This window comes from Frankliniella occidentalis, unplaced genomic scaffold (genome assembly GCF_000697945.3).
Source record: "Frankliniella occidentalis isolate FOCC.00 unplaced genomic scaffold, Focc_3.1 Scaffold22, whole genome shotgun sequence".
In the NCBI taxonomy this organism is placed as follows: Eukaryota; Metazoa; Arthropoda; class Insecta; order Thysanoptera; family Thripidae; genus Frankliniella; species Frankliniella occidentalis.
The window spans coordinates 391,673-406,933 of NW_026267152.1; the positions used below are offsets into that span (position 1 = coordinate 391,673).

The 15,261-nt window shown below is 45.6% G+C and overlaps 2 protein-coding genes across 10 annotated transcripts in view; one reads left to right on the forward strand and one right to left on the reverse strand.

Annotated features, from left to right (window-relative positions):
- Positions 1-4,690, forward strand: part of LOC113209439 (hairy/enhancer-of-split related with YRPW motif protein) — a 15,286-nt gene extending 10,596 nt beyond the window's left edge. For all 4 annotated transcript variants that reach the window (XM_052264959.1, XM_052264960.1, XM_026426952.2 and 1 more), the window contains 3 exons: positions 1,309-1,504; positions 1,620-1,931; positions 2,432-4,690. In XM_052264959.1, coding sequence (XP_052120919.1) covers positions 1,309-1,504; positions 1,620-1,931; positions 2,432-3,390 — 1,467 coding nt within the window. In that variant the 3' untranslated portion in view covers positions 3,391-4,690. The remainder of the gene's footprint in view (positions 1-1,308; positions 1,505-1,619; positions 1,932-2,431) is intronic.
- Positions 4,691-5,122: 432 nt separating this feature from the next.
- Positions 5,123-15,261, reverse strand: part of LOC113209438 (protein groucho) — a 37,020-nt gene continuing 26,881 nt past the window's right edge. The window contains exons 5-18 of one of the 6 annotated variants that reach the window (XM_026426946.2): positions 12,129-12,191; positions 11,961-12,035; positions 11,215-11,247; positions 10,627-10,863; positions 10,430-10,528; positions 10,283-10,348; positions 10,036-10,200; positions 9,231-9,398; positions 8,340-8,416; positions 8,012-8,261; positions 7,753-7,932; positions 7,446-7,661; positions 7,123-7,350; positions 5,123-7,036 (exon numbers count right to left, since the gene is read on the reverse strand). In XM_026426946.2, coding sequence (XP_026282731.1) covers positions 6,929-7,036; positions 7,123-7,350; positions 7,446-7,661; positions 7,753-7,932; positions 8,012-8,261; positions 8,340-8,416; positions 9,231-9,398; positions 10,036-10,200; positions 10,283-10,348; positions 10,430-10,528; positions 10,627-10,863; positions 11,215-11,247; positions 11,961-12,035; positions 12,129-12,191 — 1,965 coding nt within the window. In that variant the 3' untranslated portion in view covers positions 5,123-6,928. Of the gene's footprint in view, positions 7,037-7,122; positions 7,351-7,445; positions 7,662-7,752; positions 7,933-8,011; positions 8,262-8,339; positions 8,417-9,230; positions 9,399-10,035; positions 10,201-10,282; positions 10,349-10,429; positions 10,529-10,626; positions 10,870-11,214; positions 11,248-11,960; positions 12,036-12,128; positions 12,192-15,261 lie in introns of all 6 variants that reach the window. The other 5 variants (XM_026426948.2, XM_026426945.2, XM_026426950.2 and 2 more) reach the window with 5 other exon arrangements.

Consider the following 15,261-nt stretch of genomic DNA (forward strand, 5'->3'; position numbering starts at 1 on the left):
AGGCCGCTGTCAGCGCCGCAGCCCGCGCCCCATAAAGTGGTGTCGTTAGAAGCCTAGACTCTTACTTTACCTTCAGGCGGGGCGGGGCGGCCTGAGGCGTGGCAAGGCGTGTGAAGGACGCGGGGCGCGGGGGCTGCGCGCCGCGCGTGTGCGGACTTGCACCGCGCCTCCGCCGCCACTGGATACGACGCGATGCAGCCGCAGCTACGCGCGGATGGTCATGAGCGCAGGGAGGGCGCACGTCCGCACACTCTGCGATCGCCCCGGCGACGTCGCCTCATCCCGCCCCGCTCCGCCTCGCCCCGCCCCACCCCGCGCCGTCCCGCGGAAGCCCTGCTCCGCTCCTTACCGTCCCCGTGGCCCGATCCCGCGGCCGCGGCAGGCGCGGTGACCTCGCCCGCACGCGCGCCTACTCCGACACGTCGTGCGCTTCACAGACACGGAATGCGCCACCAGGTCCGACCCGACGTGACCCGAACCTCGCCAAGACTATAACGATACCCATTTCGAGAACATACGGCACGTGGCCGTGGAGGCCCCACAGTATCAATTTTAGTACCTTACGCAGGGAGGGGGGAGGGGGACTGCCCAGCCAACCGGTAAAGAGTTAGACGTGCAACGATAAGAGGCACGAATATTACTGGCGCGAAGAACTAGTTATACTCTCTAACTAGATACAAGCTTATCACATCAGGGCATTACTCAAAACTCAACAAATTGTATGCATGAATCACCATTTAGAAAAACGTGAATGGTGGTTCTAGCATGATTTCTGATTTGCTGATTTCTCACTTACTGAGATTGCTTTTAGTCGGTGCAGTGCACTGTACTGCTATGCTGATGAGGTTGCTATGTCTAGATATTCTTTATGCATGCTTTCTTGTGACTATTTTAGAGCTACACTGTAAAATACAATCTGGTGGGTTTGCAGGTGCCGTTAGAGGGTTTTACAGAATTTTGGTAAGTAGTGGCTTCATACCCGCTATTTTTTGAGTACGTACGTTTTTTTGTTTTTTTTTTAATTAGTGAAACAAAAATTGGGGAAAATAGTAGTTTTTAAATTTGGGTTTGGTAATTTTGCCATAACGTCCTGTTCCTCCTTGTTACAATCAAAGTCAATCACATACGGTCCGTGCTCCCTCTAGATCGCGCTTGAAATTTTGCATATTTAGAGGGGACCTACCAGAATTTTATATGTTTGCAGTGTATCTCAGGAAACTAATATTTTTTCTTTGGAGTAATGTACACTTTTAAAGCCAGAAAGAGTGTAATGATCTACAGCATATTCTTCCTCCTCTCTTGATCCAGGACCCAATGTCGCACCGGATCATCGAGAAGCGACGCAGAGATCGGATGAACAACTGTCTGGCTGACCTGTCGCGCCTCATCCCCGCCGAGTACCTGAAGAAGGGCCGAGGTCGCGTCGAGAAGACCGAGATCATAGAGATGGCCATCAAGCACATGCAGTACCTGCAGAGCCGCGCCAACCTGGCGGCGGGCGTCGGTGAGTGCGACGAACGGAATGACATCGGAACGATCTCGGAGCGACGTCAATTTTGCCGTGTTGACGTCGGTTCGATGTCGACTAGATCCTGACGGCCTCCTTTTGCTTTCCGCAGACTGCAGTACCGCAGGGCCCGGCCCCGGCGACCTGCGCGTCACCAAGTGCGAGCAGTCGCCCGGCTCGGACCGCGGAGAGGCCGCGGAGACCGAGGCCGCGTCCGAGACCACCACCACCCCTCCGCCCGCGGACTCCGCTCTCAGACCCGTCGTGCGGCCCATCGTCACCGAACACTACCGCCTGGGCTACCAGGAGTGCATGCAGGAGGCCATGCACTTTCTCGTAGAGGTCGAGGGCTACCTCGCCAAGGATTCGCTCTGCGTCAAGCTCATCAGCCACCTGCAGAAGCACTGCGACCGCATCGTCAAAGGTGAGGTGCCCAGCATAGCCCACCAGGACCCCATACTGGGACCCCATCGGTGCCTTTCTTTCTTCTGGTTATACCGGGCCGGATTCGGGAGTGCGTGCGAGTTGCATACTCGCAAGGGGACGTGAGGGATCGTCTAGAAAGTACGACCGTTTTCTCTAAGGCGCCTGCGAGACGCAGGGTAGGCCGCCCCGCAATACATGTATGCACTACAGGCGAGATGTTGCCTACCTATCAGGCGCTATGGGAGCTCGCAGAGGCTCAACTTGATAGGTTCGTAACGGTGAATGACGGGTGTACTTTCTGGATGGTCCCTAAGGCGCCTCGGTAAGCGACGATAGGCCGGTTCGCCTGCCTGCATCCTGTCGCTATAACCAAAATAAAGAACTGCGTCGATGGGCTAGCCTGTACAATCCTGATAAGAATCGCGCTGTAGCACAAAAAGGACGCCAAGTCCGCCAAGTGTTCTTTGTTAATTCTGACGAATTCCATCTGTCCCGCAGGTGACCGCCTCAACTTCCCCCGGACGCGGCAGCCGGGCGAGGCCACCTCGTCGTCGGGGAGCAACAGCAGCTACGGGCCGACGACGAGCGGGGGCGGCAGCGCCGGTGGCGGGGGCGGAGGGTTCAAGAGCGTGCCGGGGACCAGCCCCGACGAGACCCAGAGTTCGCCCGCTCAAGGACATCCCCTGGCCCACCAACACCACGGTCTGGCCGCCAGCATGGCCAGCATGGCCGCCTCGCAGCTCCGAGACATCCTGTGCTCGTCGCCCCCCTCCCCCTCCCCTTCACACCACCAGTACCACCCTGGGCACGGGATGCGCGGCCACCAGCAGCACTACGCGGACGAGGTCCACGAGGGCGGCCCCCACGACGACCGTCACAGCCCACACCCGCACGCGGACCACCCCGGCGGCAACCACCACTCGTACCCCGACTCGCACTCCCAACACAGCTACAAGTTCAAAAACACCATCAAGCAGCGCTTCTCCGAGGAGCACGGCGGGGTGGGCATCTCGATGAAGCGGATGCGCAGCTCCTCGCCCGCCGCCACGACCGCCCCGTCGCACCCGTCCAGCCAGCAGACCCAGGCGAGCGTGCCCATCTTTGTGCTGCACGCCAAGGGCTCGTTCTACATCCCGCTCACCGTGTCCTACGAGACGCTGGCGCCCTACATGGACGTCGACCTCCTGTCCGACGGCGGCAGCGCGCGCGACAGCGGGTCGACGGCGGGCACAGTGCAGCCTGGCGTCGTGCTCCATCCCGTCACCATCTCCGTCAACTTCCAGCAGCTCGTCAAGTCGTACCTTCACACCCCGCCGCCGGCCCCTCCCACCGCCCCAATCCCCCTCCCCCTTGTGCCAGCCCCCCAGTCCACCCCAACCCATCCCTTACACCCATGGGCGAGGACAGACGGGGCCTTCGTTCCCATGTCGCCGTGGGAGTTATCGGCCCGCCCGTGATATTGCCTCAAGAGGATTTCGAGTGAAATGAGTCAGTGATTTCAGAGACAGCTTTAAATTGAACTTCGGTAAACGGACACACGTGATAAACTTTCGTAAAATATTTGTGTGATGCTCTCCTAAAACAAGCTGTCTCTGTAAATCACTATCTTAAGGACGCATTATGATTTTTGGGGATCAAGACACTGTGAACAAATACCACTGTGAATCAATAGTTATTACAAACCATAGGCATGTCAAGAGTTTTGAATGCTTATGGCAGAGAAGATAGATAGAGATTGTGACCATTAACAAAATGCTGTATGTTTCCTGAAGACTGAATGGTAGTGGCTTATACGACTCCCTTTTCTCCGGGGAGTGCCTTTCTTAATTGTTTGAAGATGGATAGCAAAAGATTTTTTTGCCAATTAAAATAAAAGAAGGGCTGGAATTCAACTATGAATAGTCGTGTCAAAATAATGAAAGATGTTAGTTTAACATCTATCCAGTCTGGATAGAGTCGGTAGAAAGACCCAAAAATTTGTAGAAGGAAATAATATATTAGGAACAGGATGTGATAACGTCTTGTCATATTTTTCGATAACAAGTATTTCTTAATATTTAATTCTCACTTTTAGCAGTGTGGAGCTGCAGTAAGCAGACTGTCAACAAGAATAAATAAGACTGTTGTCATATATTTGACTGTGTATTCAGAACTCTGTCCAGACTATTATTGTTCATTCATCTTGCCATCAATATAATTCTGAAAGTGTTATCCTCAAAATAAGGATTTCTCTACATAAATGAAAAAGTCAGGTACCTTGGAAAAATATTTGCTTAGTATTTTCCTTTAACTTCCACTGCAAGATTTGTTATACATCACATAACTGCCCAGTAGTAGAAAATGTTGCTTCCCCGACAGTCTACTCTCTGTGACAAACTTATCTTTACCATTCCTTTAAAACTCATGAATTTTTGTTTGTTCTGTTATGGGATGATGTATCATCAATTCATCATGGAACAAGGGCCCTCGCCTTATAAATTCATAAAAACCTACTATTAAATTGTGGCTGTGATAAGAATGACTTATTACTTCTCAAACCTAAACTATCCAAGACTTTTGCACAGTTCAAAATATGGACCTGTTCGTTGGGTCAAACAAATAGTTGTGCATTATTGATGGTGCTGTTTTATTTGCGCATGGTAAAATAATGTTATTAGGTATCTCATAGTTATTTAAGATTTGTTCCAATGATGAATTTTTTAAATGTTATGAGTAAGAGGACTGTGAAAGATCAAAGAATAAAGTTCATAAAATTGATCCTATCTGTATATATTAATTTTCCTCTCAGGATAAGAACACTTGAAGTGAGAATGAATGAAAGTACCATACATATGAAGCTAACCAGAAGTAGAGCCATTGGTAACTCAACAAAAGATAAATATACTTTTGATATGGTAATTTTATCTAACCTACACAGAAGTTTCACAACTTCAGTGCAAGGTAAACTTGGTTGACCCACCTGAGAGTGTGCTAGTAAGTGTAGAGAGTCCATAATGAGTACTATTTGACTATTTGTGACTATTTCTATTTCACCTGGTTCCCACAGAGAGTAATAATGTTACTTTTGTAACTTTTTCGCACTGGGTAAGATTGGTGTCGACAGGATTAAAGTGTCAATTATACAAATCATACAGAAAAAGAAACCCCCCAAAGCTAGAGTTTTAGTACAAGGAAAATAAATTTACAAAGTTTATGAGACAAAATATAATATTTTCCTTCCGAAAACCTTTGCATCAACAGTCTAATGTTGAACATAATATGGAGAGATATCTTCACAAATAAATTACACAACAGAGCAACAGTTACTATAAAATTCTTCATATTACACTATTTGCAAGTTTGTTGTGTAATCCTGCACTAAAGGCAAGAACAACATTGGAAGTACACAATTCTAATACTAAATTAAGGCTCCAATGCAAATACCCATACAACAGCAGAAACAATACAACAATCTCACTGATCACAAATCTGCATACATTCACACACACACACAAACACACACACAACACTAGTGGTGTGTATTATAACACCTGTGCGCTTAACTACATTTGAACCTTATTGTATCACATATGCACTTACAGTTTTTCATTGAAACAGAAAAAAGAAAAAGAAATGAAAATAGAGGAAGCAGTTTGTCACTGATCATTCTGATATGTAGGCCACGTAAATGTGTTTCTGGTTCCACATCATTATGAACTTTTGTACTATAGCACCTCAGGCTTTTAATAGCACGAACAACTAATTGTATCAGACATAAAAAGACAAAGAGGAACACATTTCTGTAGAATTTACTGCAAAGAAAGTTGGGATTGTTACATACCATCAGGGGTTTTTAGAGGTTTATGTTGTAACAAATACAGTTGGAGTTGTGTTCTTAGGAAGAACGCACAAGTACATTGATTTAATTTGAAACTGCAGTACTGTAATAGTAACGTCTATTTATAGACACAAATAATTGATTGCTTGGAGGCTTGTCTGAATCTCTTTCAAAAAGAACCATGAAAAAAAAAGTAATACTGAATTTCAGATCATGGGTGAGAAATGTCTAAGAGCTAAAAAAACAAGTCAAGGAACATCACAGATGCAATAATTAAGAATAACTCACGCACATGATTTCATTAATAACTCACAAACAGAAAACCTTCTCAACAATGTGACGTTCGCACTATTAAATGAGGTTTTGATATTGGCTGCTACCAGGACACAGCAGCAAAATTTTCTATAAAAGTCAGTGAAAATTAGGTATCATGATGGATCAAAATTATAAAAGCAATTTTAGCTATCACAAAAGTGTACCTAGAGAGCTTGACTTGCAGCTGCTTTAATGAACCACGGTTTCAAAACGGACAGCCAAGAAAAAGAATTGACTTACAAAAATTGCTTGTATCATCATAAATAATTAAGTATAAATAATTGTGGCAGCTGGTACCTGCCAGCTTTCCTGCTGAGGAGTTAAACTTAAACAACAGAAAAATGGTCAACATGTATCACACTTCTACAGCATTGAAAAACCATTACAAAAATTAATCTAAAACTCTGCAAGAGACTTTTGGCTATAAAATGGATACCATTTTTAAAATGAACTATGAAAAAACAATCAACATGAGTGTTCTCAAAGTTCAAAATGAGGGTTGAACTTGCTGATGAAGTTCAAACAGGAACACAAACAATAAATGTTGCTTCCCATAAACACGCATTAAGTAACACAATGATTCACACAATTGGCCTTACAGTTAAACTAGTTCAGCTATTACTGTACATGAAACTAGAAATTAAATTTTAGCGCTTTTGGTATGTATTTTAATACATATCCAAAGAAGACGAACACTTGGAGAGCACCCGCGATTCACTTTATACGTACAATTAAGCATTTTCACTCCACTCATAGTTTGAGACATGCTCTCTTGATGAAATAAAAGATGAATCTTGAGTAGAGTAAAAGTAGCACTTGTCACTGTTTAGTTCATTCAAGCCACTCAAAATTTCACAGCATCTTCAGTACATAACTTCATAAACCGTTGCTTTCTTGTCTCCTGACCCAGTAACTATGTACTTGTCATCAGCAGAAATGTCACAGCTGAGTACAGATGAAGTTTCCTTTGACTGAAAAAAATTGTCAATTTAATAATTTTTGTATAATTAGAGTTAAATACGAAATTTTGAAGGATTACCCAATTAAATAATAATACCTGAAATATGGAAGCGCCATAAGGTGTTCGCCATGCATTTAGGAGATTGTCTTTGCCAGTTGACACAAACCATTTCCCACATGCAGCAAACTTCAATGACAGAACACACGATTCGTGAAGATGCAATTGGTACTTGTCCGACTTCACAGCATGCAAAACTTCCACATTTGAATTCTCCATTCCAACCGCTAACCACTCACCAGTTGGGCAGTAGCCAAGAGAAAATATCTAAACAATTAGATAACAATGAAAATATATTAAACAATAAAACTTGGTTTGACAGCAGAAAACCACAAATTCACAAAAGTGCTTCACAATATTACCTGAGAGTTAAAATCATGCTGTTGTAACTGCCGACCTTCCCGCAAATCCCAAGAGCGAACTGTGTTATCTAGACCACCAGTCCATAATTTAGTACCATCAGAAGAAATGTCTATGCAGGACGCTCCATCAGTGTGGCCTTGGAATTGTCGAACTAAGGTTTGGTTGTGTAAGTCCCAAACAGCAATGTTGCCATCGGAGCAACAGCTAAAGCATGCCTACAGAGATTTGACAAAAAAATAATTTGAGTTCAGTCTTTGAAGGCAAAAGCAACTGAATAACTACATTCAAAAAGTCTGTCATACATACCTTTGAATCTGGACTAATGGCAAGAGCATAACAGGCAGGAGCACTTGATGTTAACTCAGCCTTAATTCTTGGTGTAGGAGATGCTAGATCCCAAATACTAAGATTACTTGCTTCTCCACCAACAATAAGGGTGCGAGCATCTGGCAGAAGCTTTACTGATCTGATGTAGTTATCTCTTTGCTAATAGGAAAAAAAAAGAAAAAAATTACAACAGGTGTGGCTTAGTAAAATGACTGATTCCTGATTTAATACTACTTACCAGACAGTCAAGCTGGCTAACAGGAGTGGTGCTAGCAGGTTGGCTTATGTCCCAAACCTTTACACAACCTTTTCCACCAGTATAAACATACTTTGTTGGATTACTAATGGTGACTGCACAGACTACTTCACCATGAGCAAGTGTATTAATTTGTCTTGCATGTCGTGGGATTCCAGGACCAGAAAGGGCATCATTAGGGAAAGGTACAGGCTGTAGCTGGCCATCACCATTCATGTGAAATGAATATGCCCTAAGAATAAAAATGAAAGTATGATTATACGTAAAGTAAGAAAAAACAATACATCAATCTCAAGAAAACATAACTTACGGTTTGCCACTAGGGAGACCCAACCCATTAGCTCCATGAGGTGGTGCTCGTGTACCAGGGTGAGCATCAAATCCAAGCTGCAATAGTAATTAAGAGTAAACATCTCAAATAAAAGGAAAATAATACCTAAGCACAAACATTGTGAAAGTAATAAAATAAAAAGGCAAGCTGTTAAATTTCCACAAATATATAAGGTGTGTAGAAGGCACCTTTGCTTTAACATGAAGAAGAGTATTTTACTTTAATTAAATAACAGCAAGAGCTAGGTTTACTTAATTAAAGAGATAGGAAGAAAGACAAGTATAAAAGAAATGTAATTGAGGAAATTTTATGTTTTCCATACATGCATTTAAAAATAAAAATAATCAGGTCTATGAAAAAATATGCTCTAGAGTTCAGTAACTAATGGTAGAAACCCAAGTAAAACAGATTTATCAATAATTGGTCAAATTGTAGTCCAGTGACATTGCTACCAATTAGTCACCACAACATATTTCAATCTCCACAGGATGAAATAGGTAATGGCAACAAACTGTCACTCTACTACATTTCCACCCATAATTGCTCAATCTGAGTTGCTTGGGAAGATAAGGCAGCTTGATGATACATAAATGACAAGGTTAGGGCAAAGCAGTATACAATCCAAGGAATGAAGATGTAAAATGGCAGAGTCAATGACGATTATTTTGACTTGATCAAAACATTTCTTATGTATGGAGTCATCTCTTTTACCATCAAGTTCTAAAGAGGCTTCTACAATCTCATTACTATGTTTAAAGGATGTTTTAATTTAACAAATGAGAGAAGGAAAATTATTGATTCACTACTAAAGCACATGCTTCTAATGAATAAAATTCAATTCAGAAAATGAGAATCATGCCAGGAGCGTACCAGGCCTGGCCCACCCGCCCGTGCTGCGTAGGGGGACGGCGATGGGGTATTGTAGGGGCTGGGTGCGCCTGCTCCAGGGGCTGGGGCCGGCGCTGGGGAGAAAGGTGGGTGGAGACCCTTGGGCCCCACACCGCTAGGAGTGGGGTGTGGGGTGGGGGGTTTGTCCGCCTGAAAACGATATTATTGTCTATTGGAGCTCGCAAATAAAAAGAGTTACCCTGTCTGTGATTCCTCAAGACAGAGAGAGAATAAACTGATTGTATTGATGAGGGATGGGGTGACTGAATAGAAAGCAAGAAGCATGATAAAGACCTTATCCTTGGTGTGTGTATGGTTGTTAGTATGATGTAAAATTCGTAAAGAAGCAGCTTGTTAAGTGTTGGGTAGGAAAAGCGATGTGGGGTAAATTACTGGTGGCAATTTTCAAACTGGTCTGGTAAACGGCACCAGGATACAATTTAACATCAAATACTAACATATTTCTAGTATGTTAGGCACACAAGCACATCAACAGCTTGAGAGAAAGCTTCAGTCTCCTCTCATGCCATCCTGATGTTTTTACTTTTGAAGAAAATACAATTTTCTTCATGTGCATTTGAGGGAGTTAAAAAAGTTAAAGCACTTCCAGCAAAGATAAAAGTGATGGAAGTATAAATAATATACAGTTTTACAATTAGGTATCAAAACTGAGAAGAGTTTCAAACATATTTGCAGAGCAAATAAATGTAACAAAAGTCAGAATTGTTGTAGGTGCTGGAAGCAAAAATAATCGGCAACAGAAGATTAACTCTGGGTCGGGCCTTACATCTTTACTTTTGAGGGAGGGTGTGCTGCGACTTGAGCTGGAGCCACTTCTGCTTGGTGGACGATCTCTGTCTCGTTCTCGATCTCTGCTACTTCCAGAACTTTTGTCACCATTTTCTCGTACATCAGCAGCATGGGCTCCATTAGCGTGAGGAGAGTTAGGATCCTGAAATGTTAAAAGAAATATCATACCAAATCCTTAATATATCCTTCAATAATAATGTTTAACTTGCATTAACTATACCAACCTCATTTGCTACATCTACTACCAAATCTGGATCAGCATCTGCATCACTTTTCTCCCCTTCACTTCCCTGAGAAAATATATAAAATTGTAAGTAACAAAGATGATTTAAGCATATAATCGAAATAGGTTGTATACCAGAAATACTCACATGATGACTTAACTTATCCTCTCTCCTTCTCTTCACATCACTAGATTCAGGAGTTCGGGTTCTGTATTTGTCCCTTTGGCCAGGAGAGACTGAGGTTCTCTGGAAACCAAAAAATTAAATTTAAAAAATTAGATTTGTTCCAGACATTTTGTTATTTTTAGGTAGAGAAAACTTGAGTACTTGATGTTAATGCTTACATTACGTACCAGTCTGTCATCTGGTAAAGAGCTTGGCCCCTTAGTGGCCAGGTCAGTGGGCTCTCGGGCGTGCAGGTCTGGTTTAAGTAACGGGTGTGCCGGCGCTCCTGGGCCTAAGGCACCTGGAAACAGAAGACCTCCAGGTCCCAACCCAGGGTGAGGCCCTAGGGAGCCCAGGCCTGGGGCAGCTCCAGGGTGAGCCCCATGTGCGCCGTGAGGAAGCTGTTGGGCGTGAATCTGTTGCTGGAAAGAAACAAAGGTCCACTAAAGAAATGGGTATTTTTTCTTAACTTTCCGCTCACCATGACACAACATAAAGTTTAAAGTCCCTAAGAAACCAGAAACCAAGATATAGATTTGTAAACAGAACTTGAGCCACCACAACCAAGAAATTAAAATATGGACAACAACAGCAAGCATTTACATTAACAGTCTCCCACAAGGGTATAGGATGTCAATCATTTTAAAATACATTCTCTAGAAACCAATAATTTCAGAATGTGGCCAAGTATGTCAAAAGATGATAAGGAGCTGCAGTAGGTAGAGAGATAGACAGAAAGAGCAAGCAGCAATTATACTGCCACTTACCAGAAGTTGTTGAAGTCCCTGCTGCTGTTGTTGCTAATGGGGCAAACAATACCAACATCAGCAAACCATCACCTCTACCACACACTACTTCAGGAAGTAAACAGCGTAATAGAAGAAAAAAACCAGCTCCTCAGCATTAAGATATTAAATTAAAACCTTGACATTTTCCACATATTTTTGTATCCGTAATTTTTAAAAAAATGACTAGTTGATTAAAATGTCACCTTAAATGTTTTAAAAAAACTATCTTTCAAACTGATTAATGAATTTATTTTTAAAATGTTCTTCAATTTTCAAAAACCAAACTCCCCAAATTTGAAAATAGTTCTAGTTTACGAAAAACAATAACGTGGGCTCAAGTTTTGGTCAAAATGACAAGAATAAGATATAGAGAAACCCAACAGGAATCCATACAAGATAAAAACACTGATAGATTTAATCATGCTTCAGAAGTTACGGGTTGCGTGCAAAATGCATACTGTCCAAAATGAAAAACAATAATTTAAAAGACTCAAGATATTAACATGCAGGTATGTTCAGCGGGATGATAGACTATACTTCAATGATTTTACACCCGTACAGGGAAGAAATTCCTGATGTGAATCAATCACAAGTTCCCTTTTTAATCCATCGGTGCATTTCTTTACATTTTATGCATTCATTCAATATACAGTACCCAGTCAAGACATTTCTACATTATCAACCAAGCCACCAATAGAGGAAACAAGAAAAACAAAAAATCTCACCCCAATAATAGCGTTGAGTTCAGAAATTGTAACCTGCTTTGCACGTTCCACTGCAGTTGCAACTTGTTGTTGGTGCTGTAATAAAACAAAAGGATAAATTATAAAAATAAGAAAAATTTCGGTTGCAAGAAACCATATCTCAATCTCAATCATAGAAAACATGCTTACCTCTTGTGCTAGGAATGGGAGGACCTGGGCGATTATTGCATTTAATCGCTTGGCAATTTCAGTCTGCAAACAAAAAGAGATTTTAGGTAAAATAACTATAGCCTCGGGCTAGACTAGTTGTGCAAACAGGGAGAGAAAGCAAGAAAAGAGGGGCCAGTGCAAGGGAGAGGAGAGGGAGGCATCAAAAGACAAGGGACACTGTAGTAGGGGGGGGGGGGGATGGAAAACGGAGAAGGAATAGGAAATGACAAGAGACCTCGGCTCGGCAGGGTTGGGTGACCCAATGCCGCAGCGGGTGCCACGGGCAGAGAAATCACACCCTTATCATGCACCTGCCTTTCCCCCCGAGGCCTGTCCCACCCACCCCCTGCGGGGGCCGGCCACCCCACCCGATGACGCCCCGCCCCGCTCCGCCTCGTCCCTACTCGCTCCGGCCACCGCTGGGGCTCAAGCTGATGATTGCGGATTACGGCCGCTATGGACGCCCCAGTCCGTATGGTGGGGTGAGGCGGGGCAGGGGGCGCCTCAAACCCCTGCCCTGCCCGCGGGGGGGAGGGGGCGCAGAGTGGACCATGAAGGGATGGCACGGAGGAAGGGCGGCGAGGGTGGAGGAAAGGGGGGAGGGATCAGCAGACAACAAACGCCCCGCCGCGCCTCGGAAAATAAGAACAGCAGGGAAGAGAGGGCGAAAGGGAGTATCGAGATGAGATTAAGACACGAACCGACGCGGCCTCAGGGGTTGGAAAAAAAGGGAAAGGGTGAGATGAGCAGGGGGCGGCGGCGGCGGCCAGGGCCACGGGGCGCGAAGGAGAAGTAAAAGAGGAAAAAGAACGAATGTAAATAAGAAAACGTTTTTTGATTAGCGATTTATGGCCGGCACCTTCGGAGGGTGTCTCACCCCGCCGCCGCTGCGGCTTCCCTTCCGCTGGTGTTGGGTTTCCCTCCAAGAAGTGTTTGTTCCTGCCTTACCCCTTTCTTTGTTCTTCTTTTATTGCTTTTGTCTTAGCTTTTTTTTCTTCCCCTTTTCCTCCCTCTTTAGCGTGCACCCCTTTTTCCGAAAGACGAGAACCAACACCAGCCCGGCAGGAGGGTCAAATGAGAAATCCTGATACACTACTTAATCTCTATTTCGCCCCAAGTCTCTAGGCTAATCTCCTCGATGTGGAAGACGGCAGCCCTCTGTTCAACTCCGTGACTGGAACTGTATTTCGAGAAAATAAGCAGTCGTCGAACGCAAAGGTTACCGCGAGAGATTCGCCAAATTAAGTATCTTGCTCGTCTTGCTCCTTTGTCTGCTGACTTACATTCTTTGTAGCACCAAATAACCATTCTATTTTTTTTACACCGAGGACTACTTGCTGTCGCCTTCGTTGTTAGTCAAAAAAAGAGAGGGATCTGAGATCTGTTGTTGCAAAGGTCATCAACAGGTGAAGGGCCTCGCCCGACTGACTCCTTTTCTCTCCTCCTGTCGGTTTGCGCCAAGAAGGCGAATTTTTCTGTGTTGTTTCCCCTCTCCCTCCTTCTCTCCACTGAAACACAGGTGGTGGAAGTCAATTAAAATTAAAACCCTTCCCGGCCGACACGACAAAGAGCGCGGCCGAACGACAAAACCCCTTCGCCTTCGCGCCATCGCCGCGCCGTCGTCGCGCAGGCCGCGTCGTGTCCCTACTGAAAAATTACCGCTGACCTCCGTCGAGGGCGGTGCGCCAAGGAGCAAGGACGAGAGTGGGGATGATGGGGGGAGGACGAACAGACAAACGAGCTCTCCAAACCGGCTTGCTCCGCGAGCAGCGCGTTGTCATTATGTTATTTCATGAATGTGAGGCTCCGATGACTCCCTCAACGAGCAGCCGCTTTTCGTATTCGTGATGAATCAAGGTATCCTGAATATTCCGACAAAGTGCAGAGTAGTACAGCCCGGAATTTAATCACTCTGCACGAACACACTCTCACAGACATCACATCACATACACAACAGCCGCGCTTTATTGTCCGCCTCCTTCAAAAACCGACACACAAGAGCCGTGTAAAACAAAGACAACTAACCAGGGATATTCAATAAAAGCAGGACAATGCCAGAAAATTAAAGCGGCCTCGGTGCGGCGGTGGTGGAGGGTGGACGACGACGTGGCGGCGCGCCTGGAGCGGACAGAGCGCTCCATTCATCACAATCATTCCTTCGGATAATTTCCCTTCCACAGAATCGAATAATGAAAGTACGATCGATGCCTTTAGGCCAGATGACTCTGTCAAGCGTCGCCGCGGGGCTCGCCAAACTAACGCTCTGTAACTGATGGCTGAGGTCCGGGGCGCGCGGGCGGGGGCTGCGGGCCGCCGCGGCGGGGTGATCGACGACCAGATAGGGGGTAGTGAGGGGGAGGGGGGAAGGGAGGGTGATTATAAATGCAAGAGAAAGGAGGCGGGGACCTGTCAATATAGAGGAGCTCAGCGCCAACGGACGCGGCCTCCTAGCACCGTGGCCTTAGACCACCTGCCAGAGCACCCCTAGTGGTGGTAGGTGGTAGTAAGTCTCTGAGGAGGACCCCTTCGTGGCCTCCGACCACCTGCAAGATCAAACACTTAGAGGTGGTAAGAGTTCCCACTGAGGAACCTTCCTTGCTCTTCGACCACCTGCAAGACCAATAACCTCTAGAGATACTAAGTACCCAGGAGTAGGAACTCTCCATGGCGGTTGACCGCTGCCACTCCACCCCCTAGAGCCTCCAGGGCCTGGAGGTGTTGCACAGGCAACCATGAGGAGTGGAACCTTTGTGGCCTTAGACCACCTACAAGACCAACCCCTAGATGGGGAAAGTGCCCACCAGGAGGACACCTTTGTGGCCCTCGACAACCTGCAGGCCAGGCTCATACGCCGAGCGTATGGTGTCCGCGTTGACAGCGACCGGCAACCTCCACCCCCACACCGCTCTAGTGTAAGCGCACCCCCGGGTACCCAGCCGACCGCGTCTACGACCACAGCCGCCTACCTGCAGCCACCCCCATGGCGAGGGTGGCGGCGGCGCGTCGGTTGGCGGTGACTTTTGTGGTAGTCACTCACCGCGACTGGGAGCGCTTTGCATATAATCAGGGCGGTAGGGGGAAAGGGGTCGGAGGGCGGAGGAGGGAAGGGGGG